Genomic DNA, 20,688 nt, shown 5'->3' on the forward strand with positions numbered 1-20,688 from the left:
GAAATCACGTCCCCTACAGCTCCAGAGCCAGCGAGATGTGCTGCTGGGGAACCCTTGTCTGAAACGCCAGCCCTGTGACGGTCACGTTGCAGCGCCCCCAGGTCCCCACAGCGTCCCCGCGGGTGTCCTGATGTCATCTGCAGCCACAGGTTCCCCTGGGCCCGTGTCCCGCAGGGCCGCGGGATGCGGCTGCACCGAGAAGAGCTTCAGGAAGAATGCGGAGCGGTGCAGGTGAAGTTCTGCATCCACACGGATTAGCTAAAGCAGTTTTGTATTGTTTTTACAGAACTTGATTGTACCTCATGGAGAATCAGAGTATGACATAACTCTCAGAAATGTCATCATCTTCAAGCAGCAGAGAGGTAAGTGACACCAAGAAAAGTATGGTTAAAATGTGCTTCTGTCATCTACTCTCCTCTAGTCAGAGATGGGACTGCCCTTTGTTCTAAAGAAAGCTGTTATACTTTGTGACGATTCTGTCTTTGACAGGCAGCAACATCACCCTGTAAAGAAAGCAGTCAAATTCTCTTTGAATCTGGGGAATTTTGCACAGAATAGGTGGGTAGTGATGAACACACCTCAACTAGAGACACAAGTGAATCCCAAACGCGGGGATGGAGAGCGAGCCCTGATCTATTGAGAGCGCTGCAGCTGCATCTGGATCTAACTGCCAGGATACGCAAAGAACATCACAACTTTATTTGCACTTTTAAAGCGTAAAATACATCTCAAAGTTAACTGCATTGTATTCATTTACATTTTTCCAAATCACGGTGTTCTTAAAGCCAGGCACAGAAATACTCAGGAAGACATGAAGTTTAAAAAGCTAATAGTTTCAGACTGATGAAAATTGTTACAAATCTTCAGTAGTATATGATATGAAGGAACTGTATTTTCAGATGCCTTCATTTGAGCTCTATCAAGTCAGGCAGCTAAGCCTGTCTGTAATAGGTAATTACTTGGAATTCTAATGAACGTATGAGCCTAAGGAGCTGACACTGCACTTCATGATCTCAGAGCACTGGTAAATGTTCTTCTTTATCCTGTAGAAGGTTTCCACGTATTCGGAACGGCCCAGAAGTTCAACAAAATCTTCGTCGTGAGTTATCACCAGAAGCTGAAAGTTACGCTGCTGCGAGCGACTTTTGATTATCCTACAAAGAGATATGGGTTAGTGTATGTTTATCTAAGTCACATTCTAGTTTTACAGAACTTGAAATACATAGTACAAAAATATTTAACTATTGATAACAAATGACACGAACTGCCAAGAAATCTAAGGCAGATTAGCAAGTCTATTTAAGAAATATTTTTCCTTCTCCAGATAAAGGAGGGAGAATCTAAAACTACTGCTTTGCATGTAGATTTGCAGATGCCAGCTTAAAATGTAATTAACTTCTGCCAACTGCTATTAACATTTGAAAACTCTCCATCTTTACAGCTCACAAAGAGATCACTTACTCCACCAGCGCGTGTGCAAGAGACTCGATGTTTTCTCGATCCAGATTGGTCGTGGGCTCGTCTAGCGCCAATATGCCGCAGTTGAGACAGAAGGTTTCTGCTAGAGCGAGCCGGATGATAAGAGAAGCAAGCACCTAAGGAAAGAGAAACAACAAAATCTCACTCGTCAAAGCGCTTCGAGGGGAACTACATGGAAAATGCTGCTTTTAATGCCATTACAAACCACCAGTGAAGTTTATGTAACGATGCGCTGACAGTTCACAAGACAACAATAACTGATCAGTTACTAAAAATCTACATTAAAACTTCAAGTCTGAATTGAAAGGTCCATCCTACAAAGTACTGTTGGGAAATAGCAGAGAAGTCCAAGTCAAATCCTCAAAATTCAGGAGGTACTGGAAGTAAGGATTCCAATCCAAGGTGAAGATGCTCCGATGTTGCCGTGTGCATTACCCTACGCTCTGTTCACGCCCCAGCCCAGCGCAGCAGGACGGTGCAAATCCATACGGGTATCACCAAGTACGAGTTACTGAGCTCCCAGCCACTTACTAAAACAGAAGACAGTAGCATTCACCACCTTACATGTTAGTTTTGTATTACCATGCCTAATCGTATTATTATTAGACCTTCAACTACTGAAAATGCCGGAACACTCGATGGAAACTGCTGCCAAAAACACTTTCCAATTATCACGACTGCTGGCATCACCGTTCATGATCAAAGGAGACTTCTCAGAATATAAGCTAAGAAACTGTGAATAAGTTTCACTCTCATTTACATAGGACTCTAACGTAACATCCTAGACCGCTTTAGGACAGGACACATTTTTTTGCCTATACTGCTGTTTTCTAAGATTTGGATTTCCCCCCAAATCAGTATGGAATTTTCAAAACCAAGTACAGATCTACGCACAGGTGGGAATTAATCTGAAAGCATTTTTCATACTCAAGTGACAATACAGTATTCATCTTCTCACAAAATATCCTTTCATGATTCTATTGCTGTATGCGCTCAAAAATATTGTGTATCATTTTGTTCCATTCCTTAATTTCATTTTCTACTACTGCCTGTACCATCTGGCCACGCAAACGACCCAGCTGCCACCAGAACCCTGCTGGTGGGAACAGCGCAGGGGGAAGCGCTGCTCTGGAGGGATGGAAGTAGGTTTGTTGATCCAGATAATGGCAATTCTTCCTCAACATCAAGATCTGTTGCCATCACGGCTCTTTCAGCTGCTGCAGAGGAACAGGAGGCAGAAAGCTCCAGCTCCCGCTGACGAAGAGGAAGGAGAATGTGTCTCCCTTGTGCAATTCCAGTGTCCGGGGCTGGTGTCACCGGCACCCTGCACAGCCAGCCCCAGGGCTCAGGGACAGCCCTCCAGGTCTTTCCAGCAGGGAAGAAATCACAGCAGTCCTGGCTGCATCTTTGTCCCTTTCTACTATATCTCTGCATTTAGGAGGATCGCTTGTTCTGGTCAAAACGGTTCATCTAAGGACGCAGCAGTTTCCTGCAGGGAGCTTTGCCTGTCCAAGCTGCATAACCAATATGCCAGTGTCAAATGGCTACATGTATTATGGGTCTTTTTCCATACCTCAGCTCTTGTTCTTAAAAAACAAAAGTACAGATGGTGATTTTGGAGGCAGATGAATAAGGCTGGTTCTTTTCTCTTGCTTAGGAATATTTTACTTGCTCTGTTGTAACATAAGAGACCGAAACAGCTGCACGGCTGACGCAGAGCTGGCGGGTGACACAGGACAGAGCGGGATGAAACGCTTGCAAGTCCGGTACAGTGTGTATGTGCTGACATGGACTGAGAGGTGACATTCAGCAGGAGGGGAGAGCAGCACAACTGCGAGAAAAAGAGATCTCCCCGTACTTAGAGGCAAGAAGACCAAGGACCAGCCCTCAGGAAGGAAAAAATCCAGATACAGTGAAGGGAAATGGTACAGAATTGTAAACTGGAGTTGCAGCCAGCTGTTTCTCAGCATCACTTCAGAATCCATTACTCTCTTGCATTCACCTGAGTTAGTTTTTAGAATTCTCTTTAGTAAGCACTACACACACGAAGGTATTACCTTTTGCCCGGCACTACATCTTCCTCGCATATCCAGTGCTGTATCTCCCTTGATCATCACTACTCTGTAATTGTAACTTCTTCTTTTGTCAGAGGCTGAGACATTCTCATCCGCATCAGAACGGATTTCTATATATTCGATATCTAAAAATGGGAAGGAGAGAGCTTTTACATTATCAGAAATCTTTAAAAATATCACAGGATTAACAGTTGAAAGGTATAATACACTAACAAAAAAATTCTATTAAGAACTCCCATTAATACTCATATATTTGAAATTCATTTTTCCAAAGGAATTGACTCATGCAGTTCCCCTCTCTCAGGAAACCTTACCTTAGGAAAACACTGAAACGGGAAAATTAATTCTGTTTGTCCTGTGACTTACTACATCATGTGTGATAAAAAAATTATAGCGTGAAAAACAACTATTTTCAGATCCTGGATTTTCAGTATTTTGAACAAACACTTTTCCATATGCTGTGCTCAGAATCCAGTGGATACATATGGGGAAAGCTACAACAAAAATGCATACCTTGTCCTCTGTAGGTGCTTCGCCAAAGGTCACGAATTATTTTGTTGATTTCTTCCATCTTCATGCTGTGAAATGTCATTATTGCTCTAAAGAACAATGAAAAATGTGAACTGTTAGGGTGCAACCATGGACTGCTATGGACTACAGGAGCTTCAGGGAAGGCAGCAGCTCCCCTGCCTTTTACTAAAGATATCATAAATACCAGTTCATTTCGAACGCAGAAGTATCTAAAGACCAACCACACTCTATTGCATCAATAATCCCGGTCTCACAACTGAATTCTGGTCTCAGTCTCAGGAAGCAGAAGAGTAATGAAGACAAAAAGATTCGCAGTCAGTCACCCAATGGACAGCAAGTTTACCTGCCTTTTAAGAGGTTTATAATTGATGTGTGAGGTCTGGTTTCAGACTGACGCCAAGAGGACAGATTTGATGTAGTGTTACTCACTGGCACGGTCCCCCAACAATGCAAATAACGGGGGCTTGGTAGGAAATGAGAGCTGGTGAAGTCTCCTCAGAGCAGAGAATTCTGTACTGAGAACATAACTTACAATGACTCAAACAGAGGTTATGACTGGAGCTGCCTTTCTCTTCCGCAGCACGAGTGACACAGATGTCATTAATAATTTTCAACTGAATTTCCCTGGTTAATATATCAACACGACTGTAGTTCAACAATAGATGATTCCTTCTGCAAGCATTCAAGAAAGGACAAGATGCTACATTTCTAACTTGGCTTTTGAGGGAAAAAGCGTTCTGTAACGAAATAAATGCTTGTTCTATTGATGCCAACGTCTTCTTTTAAAAAAATAGGGTAGAAACAAAATATACTTCTGAAATGGACTTTTACACACACTTTTCCCACCTCCCCTCTTAAGGAATTATTTCCATCTGCTCTGGGGAATCCTGAAGGATCCACTCGAATAGGGTTTTTAAAGTATGAAGAAAGAAGAAAGTGCGTTCAACTATTAATTAAACCCAATAATGTATTATTTCTCATCAATATTATTAAGTCAATAGAGATTATCTGACAGCACAGAACACCCAAAATGTTGGTGTTCCCAGCTACAGATACAGCTTTTGATCTCTGGCCATTAGAGTTAGCATTTTGTCTCGCTGATTTTTCAGATGATTACCAATAAGTGATGCTTATCTATTTTTCTTGAAACTACGAGACTGGTTTCCTGTTTTGCCTTAAATAGAAACAATAGATTGTTTGATATCATACAAAAAGATTCTGACTTCTAAAAGGGAAATTCTTGGAGTGCATTTCCATTTAAGCTGAAAGGGAAGAATTATACACGCCCTGACAATTTAAATCTCAAATAATTCTATCAATTTACTATTTCTAAGTTACCCCTGGCAGTCTCAAATGGAAAGCTGCGTTTGCGTCAAGGTTATCGATAATAAAAAAGTGTAATCTATTTCAGAATCACCCACAGAGGACAATACTTACTTATCAAGAGCCTTGTAATAAAGGTCCAGGTCTTTGTTCACAAGCTCTGTCGTTCTCATAACGATCATCATCTCCCTGTATTTTTCGTCTGCGTCTCTGAACTGTGACTCCCGAAGTTCCTTTTTAAACCGAACGATCTCTTCCTCAAATCCACGTTGTCGGCCAAGTGCAACATCGTGGTTTCTTTTCAGAGTTTCTATTTTCTCCTCTAAACGTTTTTGTTCACTGTGAAACCATAATTGGTATATGAGCCTTTTGTATCTAGCGTTGCATGATCTTTTAATCAGGTTCTATGTCAGATAGTAGCTCATTATATTGTAACTATAACTTCTGTAACAGTTAAAATTCTAGTACAAACATCACTGAAATTAAGACATCATTGAAATAAAAGTATTGTTATGTTTAAGAACATAGTCAAATGGCTACTCTGAGCGGGAGAAGCAAGTTATCAAGTTCGAATGCCAAAGTGCTAGAAGTAGAAATGTGGACCAGGAGACACACTAAAGCCCAGTGAATATGAACTCAGATATTCAGCGAATTCTTGTGTAAAAAACGCTGAAGCACCTGAAGACACTTACTTTTTCATTTGTGGGACTTTCATTTCTCCCATCTCCTTCACAAGCTGTTTTATATTATCTTCAACTTCTTTCAGGTCTTCATTCCGCTTCCTCAAAGTCAGATTATCCTCCAGCCACCTCTCCTGTATCTATCACCGCAGAAAGCAAGAAGGTATATAATATGTCAGTATATTGACTCGCAATTTCAAAGTATGAGCTCTGCACAACTTTCAAACATGCTGCAAACATTAACTAATTGGCAACGCCGAAAATTCTCTCAGTGAGATCTTGTGCTAGAAATAGGGTATAATGGAAATTAGAAGTATTATTTCATATTTCACTCTGAAATATTACTTGCAGCATTTCTTGTCACAGGCGAACACAAGAGTGATCCTGTGTGCAAGTATTGATCAATGTTTCAAACAGGGCAAGGAATTTAGGATGAGATTTAACAAAGTCCCCATCTCAGTTCTACAAATTAGACAGTAAGTGGTGTGGTAGAACGGGGAAAGGCATCTTTCCTATAAAGAATATAAACAGTATTTCAAATGTACATACAAGGATTTAAAGTACATGATAAAATCTGGAGTAACTAGTGACTTTTGGTACCTGCCATCAGAAACACCGTACCGCAGTCTTACTCCAGAAAACATGTACTTTCTGCACAAAGATCCTTCTGAAAACACCTGATACTACCCCAACAAAGCAAGAAAGGAAAGTTTTCTAAAATGCATCTACTTTTCCATATACAAGCCTCAAGACTTTTTTCAGCCTAACGCTGAGGGAGAAGAGAAAGTCTGCACCACGACAGACCCAGGCAGACCTACACCAGAACCAGAAATCGCTTCAACTATGCAAAATATACTTCACAGCAAATCAATACATCTACCTTTTGAGTGTCAATGTCCTGGCGAATCGTTTCCATCTCCTTACTTATCTTTTCCTTCTGTTTCTCACAGGCAGCCAACTGAGACTTTACTTCTTCAAGTTCAGCCTCCTTTTGCTAAAGAAATAAAATTGTACATGATTTAGACATGGAAGTGCTTTTAATGTCAAATTTTTCTTGATTGTTTTTTAGGTTACCTTTTTATAGTCGTCTTTTCTTTGTTGAATATAGTTTTCAATTTCTTTCACGTACTTGTTTATGTCTTTAACTTTCTCTTTTATGACACTGATCTGCAGAGAAAAGATTTCCAATGAAATGCAGTCTTGTATCCCAGAAACAATACACTCTGTAGCAAAGATTAGATACTGGAAAACAATGTTGTCAAAGTACAATTCCTTATTACAACTCCCTTTCATTTATAATAAAGCCTTCAGCTTTTGAAATCCAGATGCTCCTTATTACCATGAAAATGTTTTCCAGAACAAATGGTAAATCACTCATTTGTTCTTACACAGAGGGCCACTTCACCTGAGAAAACAAAGTTTGTCTTGGCAAGGACAAGTTACAGGCACCCTCACTCCTCCTCTCCCATCTATTAGGAGGGGCTTTTTAATACCTTCAGTCACTAATTATTGCCAAATGTTCCTAGAAGCCTTGTGGCAAGACTGACAAAGGTTCACTACAACTGAGCTCATCTCCTGATCTGGTTGTGTTTCCTTCCTTCCCTGCAAGTTCCACTATTCTAAAGCATTTGCTGAAGTCACTGCTGTTTCCTAAAAGCAAACTCATTACCATGGCTTCCTTCCACGCCTGAACACCGACACATAATCCCATCCCCAGCTATGCCAAAAGCAAACCAACCTTCTCTTGTGCTTCTTTATTACTTGCAGTCCTTTTATTCATCAGATCCTCCTTCTCCTGCTGCAGTTTTTCTAAAGTGGTATCCAAAGGAAATGCCTGTTCTTGTGCTTCCTGAAAAGCAGTTGGAGAAAGTCCTTTTTATTTTCTCGTTCTGTTAAAGATCAACAATTTTTTAAGTTGTAAAAACAGTTATGTGCTTTTTTTTTTTAATGTGTGTTGAAAAAAATGATGTGAAAATGTATTAATAAAGTTCTGGAAATTCCCAAAGATCTGCAACAGCGGCACAGGACAAACATTTTAAAATACATCTTATTTGCCATCATTACAATGTTAAATATAACAAGATTTGCTTTTCCCCCAGGACAACATATCTAATGGTTCATAATTAAGAGTATTTCCTACCTTGATCTCCCTGCAAAGGGACTGAACCTCAGTGGTTAACTCCACCGTCTGCTCCTCCAGCTGCCGCCGACGCTGCATGCTGCTGGAGATCTGGAGTTTCTCTGCTTTCAGCTCATTGACTGCACTCTTGAGCTGCTGAATCTGATTCTGCTGGTCCTGCTTGAGTTTTTGATTTAACTCAATTTTACCAGTAACTGTGGTTGAAAACAGAGTGAAACAGTCCAGCTGTTATCACAAACATTTATTCTCTTATGAAAATTTAACTCTAAATTAAACTCATATAATCCCCCAAAAAACCCAAACCAACGAAGTATTAGAACACAGTTATTTCAGAATGTAAAATGAGTAAACTGCAATTTTAATGGCAGGAAGTTTGGAACATTATTTTCAACACAAAAACGAAGTATTCGTTTTGTATGACCTACCTGTATCCCATAAGTGCTTTTTCTCTTGTTTTTCTTGGCTTACTTGCAGAACAGACCTACTTAGATCGACTCCTAGCAGCTTAGCCTCCTGCTGAGCAATTTTTCGTTCACAATCCCTAATATCAGCCTGAAAGCATAAGGAAAAGTGCTATTATTATTGTATTAGTGTTTAACAATGTATTTTTTTATCTCTGGCACACAAGAACAAGCCAGGGGCTTGAGGCACACATGAGACCTTCACATTTATCTCCTCTGCTGCAGCAATGGCACATCACTCAGGGAAAGGTTACATCAGCTAGAAACTGGAATTCAGAGTGTGAGAGGAAGCCTGTCAGCAGGGACGGACGCTGGACAACCCCGGCACACCTCGCAACAGGTACATGTGCTGCCTGTCTCTGACAACAGAACTGTCGGAGCCTCAGGAGCTGCCGCCGTCTCCCACCCGTGAACGCTCTTCAGTCGTCTGTCGGGCACCAGGTTCTCTGTATAATTGTCCTTCTCGTGGTTCTCAGTCAAGCAAAGATTGTGTGTTGGTAATAGAGGCATGACGACTGTTCCAAACAATCCCCTGCGTCAGAATAAGTGTCGGATATCCGTTCCACTTTACCGTATATTCAGATAGCATGGAAACACGTGTGACAAGATTTCAGAAGTACACAGAGGAGATGCTGAGCATACACTGAACCAGAATGACTACGAGGAACGAAAATCACTTTGCTGTGCTTGGGTTTGTGCTCAGGTTGTGGATTACACCTCTTTTCCTCGTTACTATAGCACAGAACTGAATCAGAACTCAAGGGACTCTGCGGTCCTCAAAAGCAACAATCATTCCATAAAACCTTTAAGTTTTATTAGTACCAAGACCACCTATGTTATGCTGTCTTTTAAAATATTTTTATTTGCTTGAAAAGTCTTAAGAGCTCACAGTATTGTCATATGATTGAATATCTACATATTTAGATGCTAGTGAGTATGGCTTTATGTATTACAAGACGCGACCAAAGCATACCTGGTACCTCTCCATCAGTGTTATATCCTGCAAACACGCCTTGGCACCTTCCTCCTCAGTCAAAGTCGCCTGCAGCTGCGACTCCTGTTCTTCGATCTGACCCTTCAGGCTCACCAGATCCCTGTTTGCATTCTGGATCTTGTTCCTCAAACCTGGTATGTCTGTATTTTGGAGTTCAACTACCGTTTGCCTGAAATAAAATACAATTCCATTAAAATTTCCTTTATCAAAAACAGTAGCATAAATGCAAGATATTCAAGATCACAAAATCTGTGGTATGATTTAATGGTGGAAGATTTAACTTAGGCAAAATAGTATTCCCTTAACCTTGCCCATGTTAGATTAAGCTTATGTTATATATCCTGCTAAGGTAATACATCCCTTATTTTAGACAGGTGAGATGAAACAAACAAACAAAATCATCTGGCTTTTAACTGCAGCAAGTGCTGAGGAAAGGGTCCAAATCCACTGTACAAGAGTGCCCTCTTGTGAAGGAAACATCTACCCCTAACAAATATTCTCCAAATTCTCTCAAAACAACAGTCTGCAAATTTCTTGCGACTTGAGTCTCTTCACCTGCTGGCAGGAAACCTACATGCTCTTCTTTTAAATGCTGTTGATACGTTAAACCAACCAACCAACTCCAAAACAAAAATCCCAACCAAAAAACACCCCAAAACGCAGGACTCTGACAAAGACTCTTTAGGGCTAGTGGTACTTGTTTGTGTTTTGGAAGGAGGCAACAGGAAAAGGGAGGCAACAACAGAACCGCCTGTCCGATATTTTCATAGCTTTAAAAATCCAGGCAAATTCAGCCTGGAAATTGGATAATACTGTAGGTACCTTTTCCGAATTTGTTAGTCTTACCTACAGTCTGTATTACCTTGTGAGTGCAAAAATTACAACACAAAAAGATGTGTTAAATAACTGAAATAAGGGAATGAATTCAGGCCAATATAATATGGGTTATTAGTATCAAAGATACATTCCCAAATGATGGAATTGAACGTGACTGAACCTCAAGGAAAGATAAATGGCATTGGGAATTCACTAGAAAAATCCAGACATGACTTCTGAGAACATTGTAATTAATATGAAACTGCCAGCAAGAAAAAGTACTGTCAAAGGAAATATAAATCAAGATCTTATTAAAGGGTGTTTGATACAGATTGAGTTCCCATTCTGCCTACGCAACTTCCATTTCAGCATTTTTAAGAAACATATTGCAGGTGACATGGTATGAACACATTTCAGTAACAACAAAACCAGCCTGTTCATTTTAAATTCCAATGAGAAAAGACAAGGAGCAGAACTGTGACTGCAGAGTGTAAATAACTGGTGGAAAAGTAACTATATAACCATTTTTTCTACCTCAATCTCACAAGAAGACCCAAAGGACCAGAAATATCAAAAATATAAAATACTTTAAAAGTCTGAATGGGCAGAGAACAAATGCTAGAAAATATTTATCTCAATTACGAGGTTTTTGAATGAATTAAATAGCTCTAAAATAAAACCGCCTTCATGTCTGCATGAGTTATAATAATCCAGCCCCAAGCATTTGAAAGAAAACAGCTTGCAGCAATATGGCTCAAGTACTTTACCGAAGTGGTTTAAGACTCATCATTTCATCACGTTTTTGCTCTTTTCTTTTAAGCTCAGACTCGGTTGACTTCAGTTTGTCCGGCGCCAGCCGCAGCTTGGACTGCAGGTCGCTGATGACGTCCTGCAGCTCGGCCTCCGTTTGAAAAACCCGCTGACAAACTGGACAACACGACTGGTTTTCCTCCGTCAGTTGAGTAATGAACTGAGAATAAACGGCGGTGGCTCCGGCAAGCACCGCTGGTTTAATAAGAAACAAAAGACTTCATGTAAAAACATAAGCGGTGCATAATCAGATCTAAACGAGTTATCTATTTGTCATAAATGAGACAAAATTAGCACCCACAAAATAACAAAGGTAGGAAACCAAAGCAGCCCTGGGTGAGCTGGTCGGAATTGTATATAAATATGGAAGTTTACCTCGCTGTTTTGAGCTTTTTTCGATTTCATCTTGGAGTTTGTTCAGATCGCTGTCGAAATCTTGGCTGCCACAGACATCGAAAATCTGCGCTTCGTGAAGGGACAACTGCTCTTCTTTCCTTCTGAGCTCACTACTGGCGTGAGATTTGTCATATTCTACCGATGCCAGTCGTTTGCTGAAACGTCAATGCATAAACTCTTTTATTACACGTAAATCATACAGATTTCAGACTGTTTAAGCAAAAAACTAAACCATGGGCAGTCAATCTGAAATTGATATTGCAGAACTGTCATCATTTCTTTAATAATTTTTCATGAAATCTATACCGTCAACTTTTTATTCATCCAAATATAGTATAAAGTGTTTCATTTTCATTCCCCTAGACCCCTAATGATGAGAAACTAATTTATAATGACAAAGCCATACAAAACTTTCTAGAATAAGCCAATATCAAGTTTTTTCTCCTACTGCAATTATTGCCTATGAGATATTATTGAACCTCAAAAAATGTTACCATCCTTCTACTCATGTTCCACAGTTTTGAATTGTGCAATATGCTTATACTCTTTGTCTTTCTTTCTTTTGTGGAAGTTTAAGGTGCATCACTGCAGAGTGTGCTGGTGTTATCTATTCTTTCTGACAAATAGTTTTATATAGTCCAATTAAATTAGGAACAGATAATCACACGTGAATTTGTGATCTAGTCACTAACTACTCTGGGACTTACAAAGTCAGGAGACCAGCAATTTCCATTCCCCAAGCACCGCAGTTCATCTTGGATTAGCACAAACAATTAAGGCTGTTCCAGAACAATATTTTGCTGTCTGCTTTTACTGCTGCCCTTGACCTGCTACAAATATTGTAACTTTACTCACTAGCACAGACTACATCAGCTATATATTCCAAACACTCTGCAGGACACTTGCTTTGATTTTGGAGATACATAAATAAACAATAAAGAATTAAAGTAGGAAGTATGTTAAGCATACTAAACTTTCCAACATTTAAATTCATCACTACATAACCACTTATGGAGACATAATCAATTAAATTAATACCTACTTAAGTTTACCAAGGTTATCTCTTGTCTGATTAATCTTTTTATTTTTACTATGAAGCCAGTCTTCAAGCTGGTTTTTGTTCGGAAAGTATCCCAACAGTGACGTCAGTTCATCAGAATGCCTTGATTTGATTTTTCTAATCTGCTCTTCTTTGTCTGCCTGGGGAAATGAAGCATTTTGTATTAATTTTTTCATATCTTCAAGTTTATGTCACTCAATACATTCACGGAGTTAATGGCTCTATGAAGTCAGGCAGAAGCTTTACATATGATTGCTGATAAACACCCGCAAAAGACACAAATCTTGAAGGGACTGTATTAATTTTGTGTCCCTCTCTTATGAGATGATGATACAAGAATTACTTTATCTTTCTTCAGGATCTCCATTTGGGTAATCGTTGCGGTATGCAGATTCAACTGTTCCATCTCCTGATCCAGTTTCCGAAGAGTTTTGTCCAGGTTTATCTTCTCATTTTGCAGAGTTCGTACTTCTAGTTCAAGCTTTTCTACGTTGCTGTTCTGCTCAGCTTTCTCCAGCTCATGTTCCTAAACAAAAATAAAAGCTCAGAAGACAAACAATTACACAAATGAATAAAGTTCTGTCTAAAGGAAAGAGAAGAAAGCTCTGACGGTGCCCGGCAGCTGTACCATTAGCTGTTACAGGAATTGTTATAAGACCTGTAAAGAATACATGAAATAATTTCAGACTGACTAATGCCACGATGTCACCATCTCTGGCCATTACCCTGTTTCTAACTCACCAAACAGAAGCGGTATATTCATTCTATGCATGCCCCAAATAGACGGGGAATTCAAATGGCAAAAATGAAACAGAAATGGAGTAAACATTAACAATTTTTTGTTTGTTTGCTTGTAATGATAAAGCCAAAAGTTTTTACTTCAAACTTCTATAGATTTTCATTTACTTTAACTTACCGTCTTGACAATCTCCTGATCCAACTCCAGAATTCTGTCAGAAAACCCCTCCAACTGCTGCAATTCATATTTTACATTCTTCAGCTCAACTTGCTTCTTATTTTGAATGTCTGATTTCAGGTCAATGGTTCTTTCTAATCCAGTTTTCTTGTCTCTTATTTCATCTATTTGTTTTTGTTTCATTGCTTCTTTTCGTGCAAATTCTCTCTGAAAGAAGTCAGCAATACTATACTCATTATTTTTTCATAGGAAAGCAACATTTTAAAACGCTTTTTCACACTAGCTTGCAAATAGTCACCACTGTAACACAAGGCATTGGAACAGAACTTGACAAAAAATTCCTGCTGCAATGTTTCAATAGGAAGAAGCAGATGCACCGCACTGGTAGAGCTCTGGGGAGCAACTGCATTTCAGAGATGACTTCAAAAATGTGCTTATTCTTAAACCAGTTGCCCACTGTAATTCTTCCTCAGGATTCTTAGCTTGTCGGTGACCCCGCCGCATGAGAAAACTGCTGAGAAAAACCTGTCTTAAGAACCACCTGCTCGATAGCTTTGGCAGTACAGACCACGCTTAATTCCAAAAGAAAGATTCAGGCAACCCATAATAAGGAATTCTAGAAGAAAAACCAAAGGCTTCAGTTTTTCCTCCCCAACATTCTTCCCCCCAGCACCATGAAGACACACAGGGAACAGTAACACACTAATAACTAAAAATACACTACTAAACCAACCAAATTCTCACCATCAAATGATTTGCAGCTTCTGCATCTCTCTCCTGTCTCTCCTTCAACAACACGTGAAAATTGGCGACGTGCCGTTCATTCAAGGGCGCTCGCTCAAAACCATCCAATTCCAGCTGTGCTGCCAAAGACTGGATTAACGAGTCCCTCGTTGTGATGTGCTCTTGGTGCCGATCCGCTTGCAGTTGAAGACGACCTTCACAAAAAGAAAACGTGCCATAAACGCGCAAAAACTGAGGCAGAAGATACACTTGGGATTCAAAGACAATCGCAACCATTTTCTTGAAATCTTTGAAACAGAAGTATTTTTAGACAACACAAGAAGCTCAAGAGTGAAGACAAGCTGTAGTTTGAGGGGTTGCTATTACAGGTAACTAATTTTTTATTAGTTAAATAAATCAAGAATTTAAAAGAAAGCCTCTTAAAACACTTAAATATATTATTCTGATAAATATAAACAAAGCCCAAACAGATTTTATATAATTGTATATACTACAGCTTTACTGAAATTCCCACAGTCTATCTGAAAGTGAACAGATGACATACGAAAGAATATTATCCTAAAGCCCCTGACTGGTCGCCAGCCCCACCTGAGACACTGAGTACACCACGCGTTCAACTTTCACGTTTTTCTCAGTTAAAACACACATATAAAATCACATCTTGTCAGTGGCGTCTTCATCACCTCAAGAAAGTACAATGAAAACAACTGTGTTGCAAACTGCTAGGCCGACGCTGATATGTGCCATCATAAATTATCTATTTGGAATATTTTTATAAAGAACGGTCCATTTAAGAACAAAGGTACCACATGGTGTAACCACAGCTCGAAACAACAAGCGCACATTAGAAACTCCGACCTGTCCGGTGGTGAGAGTCTCACAGCACGCTGTGCAGCTGAGCCCAAGCTCAGACACCTTTATGGGTTTTGTCCAGTTCAAATCCCTTCAATTCTTATCACTAGTTCCAGTTCAGATCTTAATTACATTAAAAATAAATACAAGGTACAGATGAAGGTTAAAATACCTCGTTCAATAAGGAGTTCCGATTTCTCGCTGTTAAATCTCTGGCATTCTTTAGTGGCTCTATCTAATTCACGTTTACAGTCCGATAATCTCTTCTCCTTCTCGTTCACTGTTCTCTGGTGGTTCTGGTACCTGTCCCTGAGCTGTTCGTCTGTTCCTTGAAAAACCTGTGCACCAAACACAGCACAAAGCTGGCTTTTGGACTACATTCATAAGCCAACTAATGATGTTTTAAAAAGTATAGTTTTCATCATAACAGCATCCTAGAAATTAGACACCAACACCTCCTACACAGAATTTCTACATTAAGACATATATTAAGAAAAAGTAAATATGCTACAAGCATAACTTGAAGAAGAAAACCTCTTTTTCTTAGGCTAAATGAATCTAAATTTTTACCACTAAGGAATTCATTTGTTTTTCAAAACAGTTTTAAGTGCCTTGTCACAATCACAACAGAAGACTGACAATTATTTCTTATTTTAAGAGAAAGAAATAAGAAATCTTAATATTAACACCAGGACTCATCACATCCTGGTGAGAACAAGTGCTGGCTGTCATCCACATGCACTGAGAGGCAGATATTTTCAAGTTACACACTGCAGGGCATTGTTACCAGTAATCACAACTTTTACAAAAGCTTTTGTCAGTATTTGCCTTCCTGGCAAGCTAATCTATGGTAGAGGGATAAGCTACAGAAAGCAATTTAACCCAAATTACACAGAAACTAATACAGCTTTATTGAGCCATATTTGCAATAGCTGATAATATCAAGCAAGCCTCATGCGCTTCGACGTTCTTCACCAATATCTGATGCATAACGAAATACAGACTTGGTTCACTGCAAAAGACAGAGTGACCCTTCAGCACAGAATGTAAAAGGCAACCTTTTTCATCTTCTGTTGCAAATCTTCGTTATCTTTCTCCATCTGCCTCCTCCTGCTCTCCAGGGCTTTCACGTCATTGTCCAACCTCATCGCTTTCACGAGATTCTGTTCAACCGCTGCCAGAGAACTCTGCAAAGGAAAGGATGCTGCAAGTAAAATATCCCACCAGCTTATGCATCCCATAATCAACTGTTCTACACAATACAGTCAGCCGAAGTGTAAAACCTTCAGCTTTATGAGGTATTTTTTAAAAATAGCGGGGTTTAAGTTTTAGTTTAGTTTTTGTTTTAGTTGCAGTTTGTAACAGTTTTAGTTACCCGCTACATTTGAGAGAGATTTTAAATTACGCTACAAAAACCCAATGCCGCTACCAGAATTTCACAAACTATGTTCTTAAACCTCCACTGACGGTTGACGGACTAAAGCAGCATTTGTTGAGGTATGCTTGATTCTGCTTCAGAGCAAAGGATCAGATAAAACATACAAGTGTAAGATTTTAATGAGGAAATTCATCCAGCTTTCACATTCTTCTGTGTTCTTTAGTTCTTATGGACTGCTTTGTATTAAAGTCTTAACGTAATCATCACACAAATTACCTTTAGCGGTTCAAGCTGACTCTCAATAGATTTCACATTGTCCTTCGAAGCAGCCAGCTGAGCTTCTCTATTGCTAAGATGATTCTGGATTTCCTGTGCTTTTTCTTTATTCTGTTTTAGGTATTTCAGTTCTGTCTGACACTCTTTTACTTTCAAGCTTTGTTTCAGTCGTACCTGACGGAGAGTGTCGAGTGCTTTAATGTACCTTTAAAAAAACCCCAAACAACAACATTTCAGATCCTGCTGGCAACACAAGAATACTGACATATGAAACAATGCCTTATTTTCATTTACACCTGCGTTATTAGAAAAGACATTTCTTAGCTTTTATCGAAGTGCAGTAAAAAGAAAAACCTTGTTGCTGAAAAGATCTCATCAAATTTTTGTTTCAGGGCCTTCCCTTCACTTAATGGCCAGTTGGATTCTTCTTGGTGGCAGAAAATGACATTGTTAAGCACCGATTTGGAAACACCAAGGGCACTGATCATCTCCCGATCGATTTCTGCACACTTGGAACTCAGACTAGCCTTCTCGCCATGCCTGTGGAGCACAGATAGAGAAAATCCCCAAACAAGTTACTGGCAAATTCTTTTAAAAGTAAATAGCATTTTTAACATATAATCTCATTGTAACAGAGCGACTGAAGAACTTAACAAGTAACGAGTTTTAAGCATATAATGACCATGTTCAACACACACATTTAAGACGATCAATATTTGTAGTCAGGACTATCACACATTTTAAAACTAAGCAGAACCACCAGAGGGAGCAAAAATGATCTTGAATGAAGTTAAGTGGATATAGTTCTTAAATAGTGGAGATTAAGAGTTAAACTCGGGCCAACAGTGATCTGAAACTGAAAACAGTGCTAACAGAAGCAAAGCCAATGTACTGCACACAATGCTACCTTCAAACTGTATCATTAGTAATAAAATTTCCAAATCAATGCAAGTAAATGCATGTCAGTAGTTCATAAATTGATGACTATCAAATGTAGGATTTTGGATTTAACTAATTGATTAAGTGATGAAACTACACAGCTTTAATCTAAAAGCACTGGTAAGTACTTCAAGGAATGCATTATGCAGTTTTCCTTTGTCTTATACACTAAAAAAACGACCTTCATGCCAAAGTAATAAAAAAAACTTGACGACTTACTTTGTTCTAGTAATGACACCTTCAAGTGTTTTAAATTCTGTTTTCTTGCCTTTCTGGGTACAGACCATGGACCGCTGGACAGCTACAAGCTCCCCGTTTACATCTCGAAACTGTAATCGAATCTGAGCTCTAACATCTGTCTCATTGGCAACCTTTAGCAGAAACAAAAATCCCGAGTAAGGGACATTCTTCTCAACATCCAAACGAATAAGTGACTTCCCAGCCGTGGGAAGTCTCATCTTCCTGAGGCAATACAGGCAGCTCATGTCTGCCTAGAACCTGAGATCTCCGTTTTCATCCCAACCTGAGAGCAGTTCAGTATTTTCCTTAGGAGTAAAAACACATTAAATCCAGTCACTGTGGCTTTTACCTTTGGATCGTGAACAAATGAGCTTCCTTTGGTCCCAGGAGGAAAATCTCCAGTGGATATATATTTAAGACATTCGATGATAGTCTAAGAAAACAGAAATAAGTATATAGTTATAATGGCATCTTAGAGTAAATAAGACAAAATACAGGCAAAAAACACAGTTAACAGCCCAAATATTTACGAATGAGTTAAATATGCAAGGCAAGCGGATTGGTTTTTTGAGTGTCAGAATATAGTACTTTCCAAAACCGGTTCTAATCAGGATCACGATCAGTTTCCTATGAAAAATACCAACAAGTGCTCTGCAAAATCCAGATCTCTGGTAATGCTAAGCACCACAATATTTACAGTGAACAGCAATATTTTTGCCATATTACTAAAGACTTTCTCTGGAGATCATTCTTCATATTTTGGGGCCTTTCAGAGCTATTTACCAGCGCAAAACCAAACATCCAGTAAATCATACCGTTTTTCCTGCACCATTTGGTCCCACTAAGATAGTTAACGGACTAAAGAAAGTGATAATCTGTTTGTCTTTATCCTCTACGCCAAAACTCCTCACTCCGAGGATACTCATTTTCTCAATCTTCGACATTTCTGCTGATTTTCTTCCCTTCCAAAGTCACAAGTGTAAACGTTGTAAATCCCGTGACACAAAAACTTCCTGAAAAATCTAGAAGGCAAAAATCACAGCGCATCACTGAAAGCCGACGATCTGTATAAACATAAAATACTATTAACATCTTTAAACACACAGCTGAAGTTTTCCAGTCACTGCTGGAGGTACAGAACACAGGCTGAGAAGCCTCTCAACTGCAAATGCAGAGAACTGCCGTTCTATTTATTACCAGATCAAACACAATGGCCAAAACCAACCCCTAAGCGTGTAAGAAACATGCTTTATTCCACATCACAAACGCACACACACACTTTCAGAATGCCACAAACACAAGAGGCACTGGTATTTTTTCCCTTTAAAAATCCACTGTTGTACTGCAACACTCAGCACCCCCACTGCCTGTTCCTCACACGGCCACGTTCAGATTTGCCTGGGCCATCCAGCATTATTTTTATCCCGACATAAAGAGGAATTAAAACACGCAGGTCCCACAGGCCGCACACGGGGCAGGTGGGGGAACTGATGGAGGCAACTCGGACCCTAAGGCCGGTTACCGAGCCATGGAACACATGTCTATTTCATGTGTATTTCACGTGGAGTGTTTCTGTTTCACTCGGCCGACAAAGCCGCTCAGAGCGCTCCCCGGGCAGGCTCCAAGCCGGGCCCCTCAGGGCAGGCCCGGCGGGCTCGGCCAGCGCTGCGGGCGGCGGCAGCGGCGGGGGGCCCGGGCGGGAACGGGCATTTCCCGGAGAAACCCCGCCGCCGGGGCAGAGGTGGGCAGCGGGAGTTTCCCGCCCGGAGCCCCGCGCTGCAGCGGGGGAGGACATTTTCCAGGGAGAGCCGGCGGCCCCGCCGCAGCGGAGGCGGCCGCTCCCCTGCCCGCCGGCACCGCCGACCCCCGGCCCCGGTACCTCCGCTCGCCGCCGCGCTCCCGCACCTCCCGGCAGCCACCGCGGCCGCCGCCCCGCCCCGGCAATGGCGGCCCCGCCCGGGCCGGGCTCGGTGCCGCCCCCGCTGAGCCGCGGGCAGGGGACGCCCCGCACCGGGGACCGCCCGCTTGTCTTTGGTTGTGCGTCCGGCCAGAGGCCGTGTGGGGAGAGGGAAGGGGGCAGCGGTGCGGTGAGCCCGCTCCTCTCTCCCCCAGCCTGTCCCGGGGATCCCCAGTGACACCCAGTGATTTCACATCCTCTCCCCGCTGAGGAGCTGTTGGTGCTTTTATTAAAAACACAAACGTATAATAAGAATTTCAGCGTGTTTTCTTTGGTTGTTTTTTGTCTGTTTGTTTGGTTTTTTTTTAATAATGTCCCCAGGCTGCTGCCACGGTTCGGTGCCCTCGAGTGCTGGTGGTGCAGAGCTCCAGGTGGCCCCAGGCTCCAGCCCTCAGCCCAGGAGCAGACAGGCCCCCCGTTGGAAGACAAATCTTCCAGCCGTGTGATGGAATTGTTGAATAGTTCGGGTTGGAGGGACCTTCCCAGCTCCCAGTGCCCCCCCTGCCATGAGCAGGGACATCTTCACCAGCTCAGGGTGCTCAGACCCCGTCCAGCCTGGCCTGGGATGTCTCCAGGGATGGATCATCTCCCACCGCTCTGGCCAACCTGGGCCAGGCTCTC

The 20,688-nt window shown here is 40.9% G+C and overlaps 1 protein-coding gene across 1 annotated transcript; it reads right to left on the bottom strand.

Moving 5' to 3' along the window:
- Positions 1-877: 877 nt before the first annotated feature.
- On the bottom strand, positions 878-19,081 carry RAD50 (RAD50 double strand break repair protein). The gene is made up of 25 exons (XM_080353437.1): positions 18,926-19,081; positions 18,460-18,543; positions 18,090-18,241; positions 17,286-17,471; positions 16,932-17,136; positions 16,336-16,464; positions 15,450-15,615; positions 14,426-14,619; positions 13,682-13,888; positions 13,109-13,291; positions 12,748-12,905; positions 11,685-11,860; positions 11,267-11,504; positions 9,663-9,852; positions 8,654-8,780; positions 8,229-8,422; positions 7,827-7,937; positions 7,163-7,255; positions 6,969-7,082; positions 6,101-6,228; positions 5,523-5,747; positions 4,068-4,153; positions 3,537-3,679; positions 1,462-1,595; positions 878-1,154 (listed from the first exon to the last, which is right to left on the bottom strand). Exons 1-25 carry the CDS (start codon positions 19,052-19,054, stop codon positions 968-970), a joined length of 3,939 nt encoding a protein of 1,312 aa, XP_080209563.1. The 5' UTR covers positions 19,055-19,081; the 3' UTR covers positions 878-967.
- Positions 19,082-20,688: the final 1,607 nt, after the last annotated feature.

This window comes from Nesoenas mayeri, assembly GCF_963082525.1.
Source record: "Nesoenas mayeri genome assembly, chromosome: 14".
Classification (NCBI taxonomy): Eukaryota; Metazoa; Chordata; class Aves; order Columbiformes; family Columbidae; genus Nesoenas; species Nesoenas mayeri.

Bases quoted from the DNA above. Each gene is read 5' to 3' on its own strand.
- RAD50 (XM_080353437.1), bottom strand. From the start codon at position 19,054: ATGTCGAAGATTGAGAAAATGAGTATCCTCGGAGTGAGGAGTTTTGGC. The intron at 12,906-13,108 runs GTAATTCTTGTA...TCATTTCCCCAG, and splicing joins AGATCCTGAAGAAAGATAAA to GCAGACAAAGAAGAGCAGAT. The intron at 4,154-5,522 runs GTAAGTATTGTC...ATTGTTCTTTAG, and splicing joins TATTACAAGGCTCTTGATAA to AGCAATAATGACATTTCACA.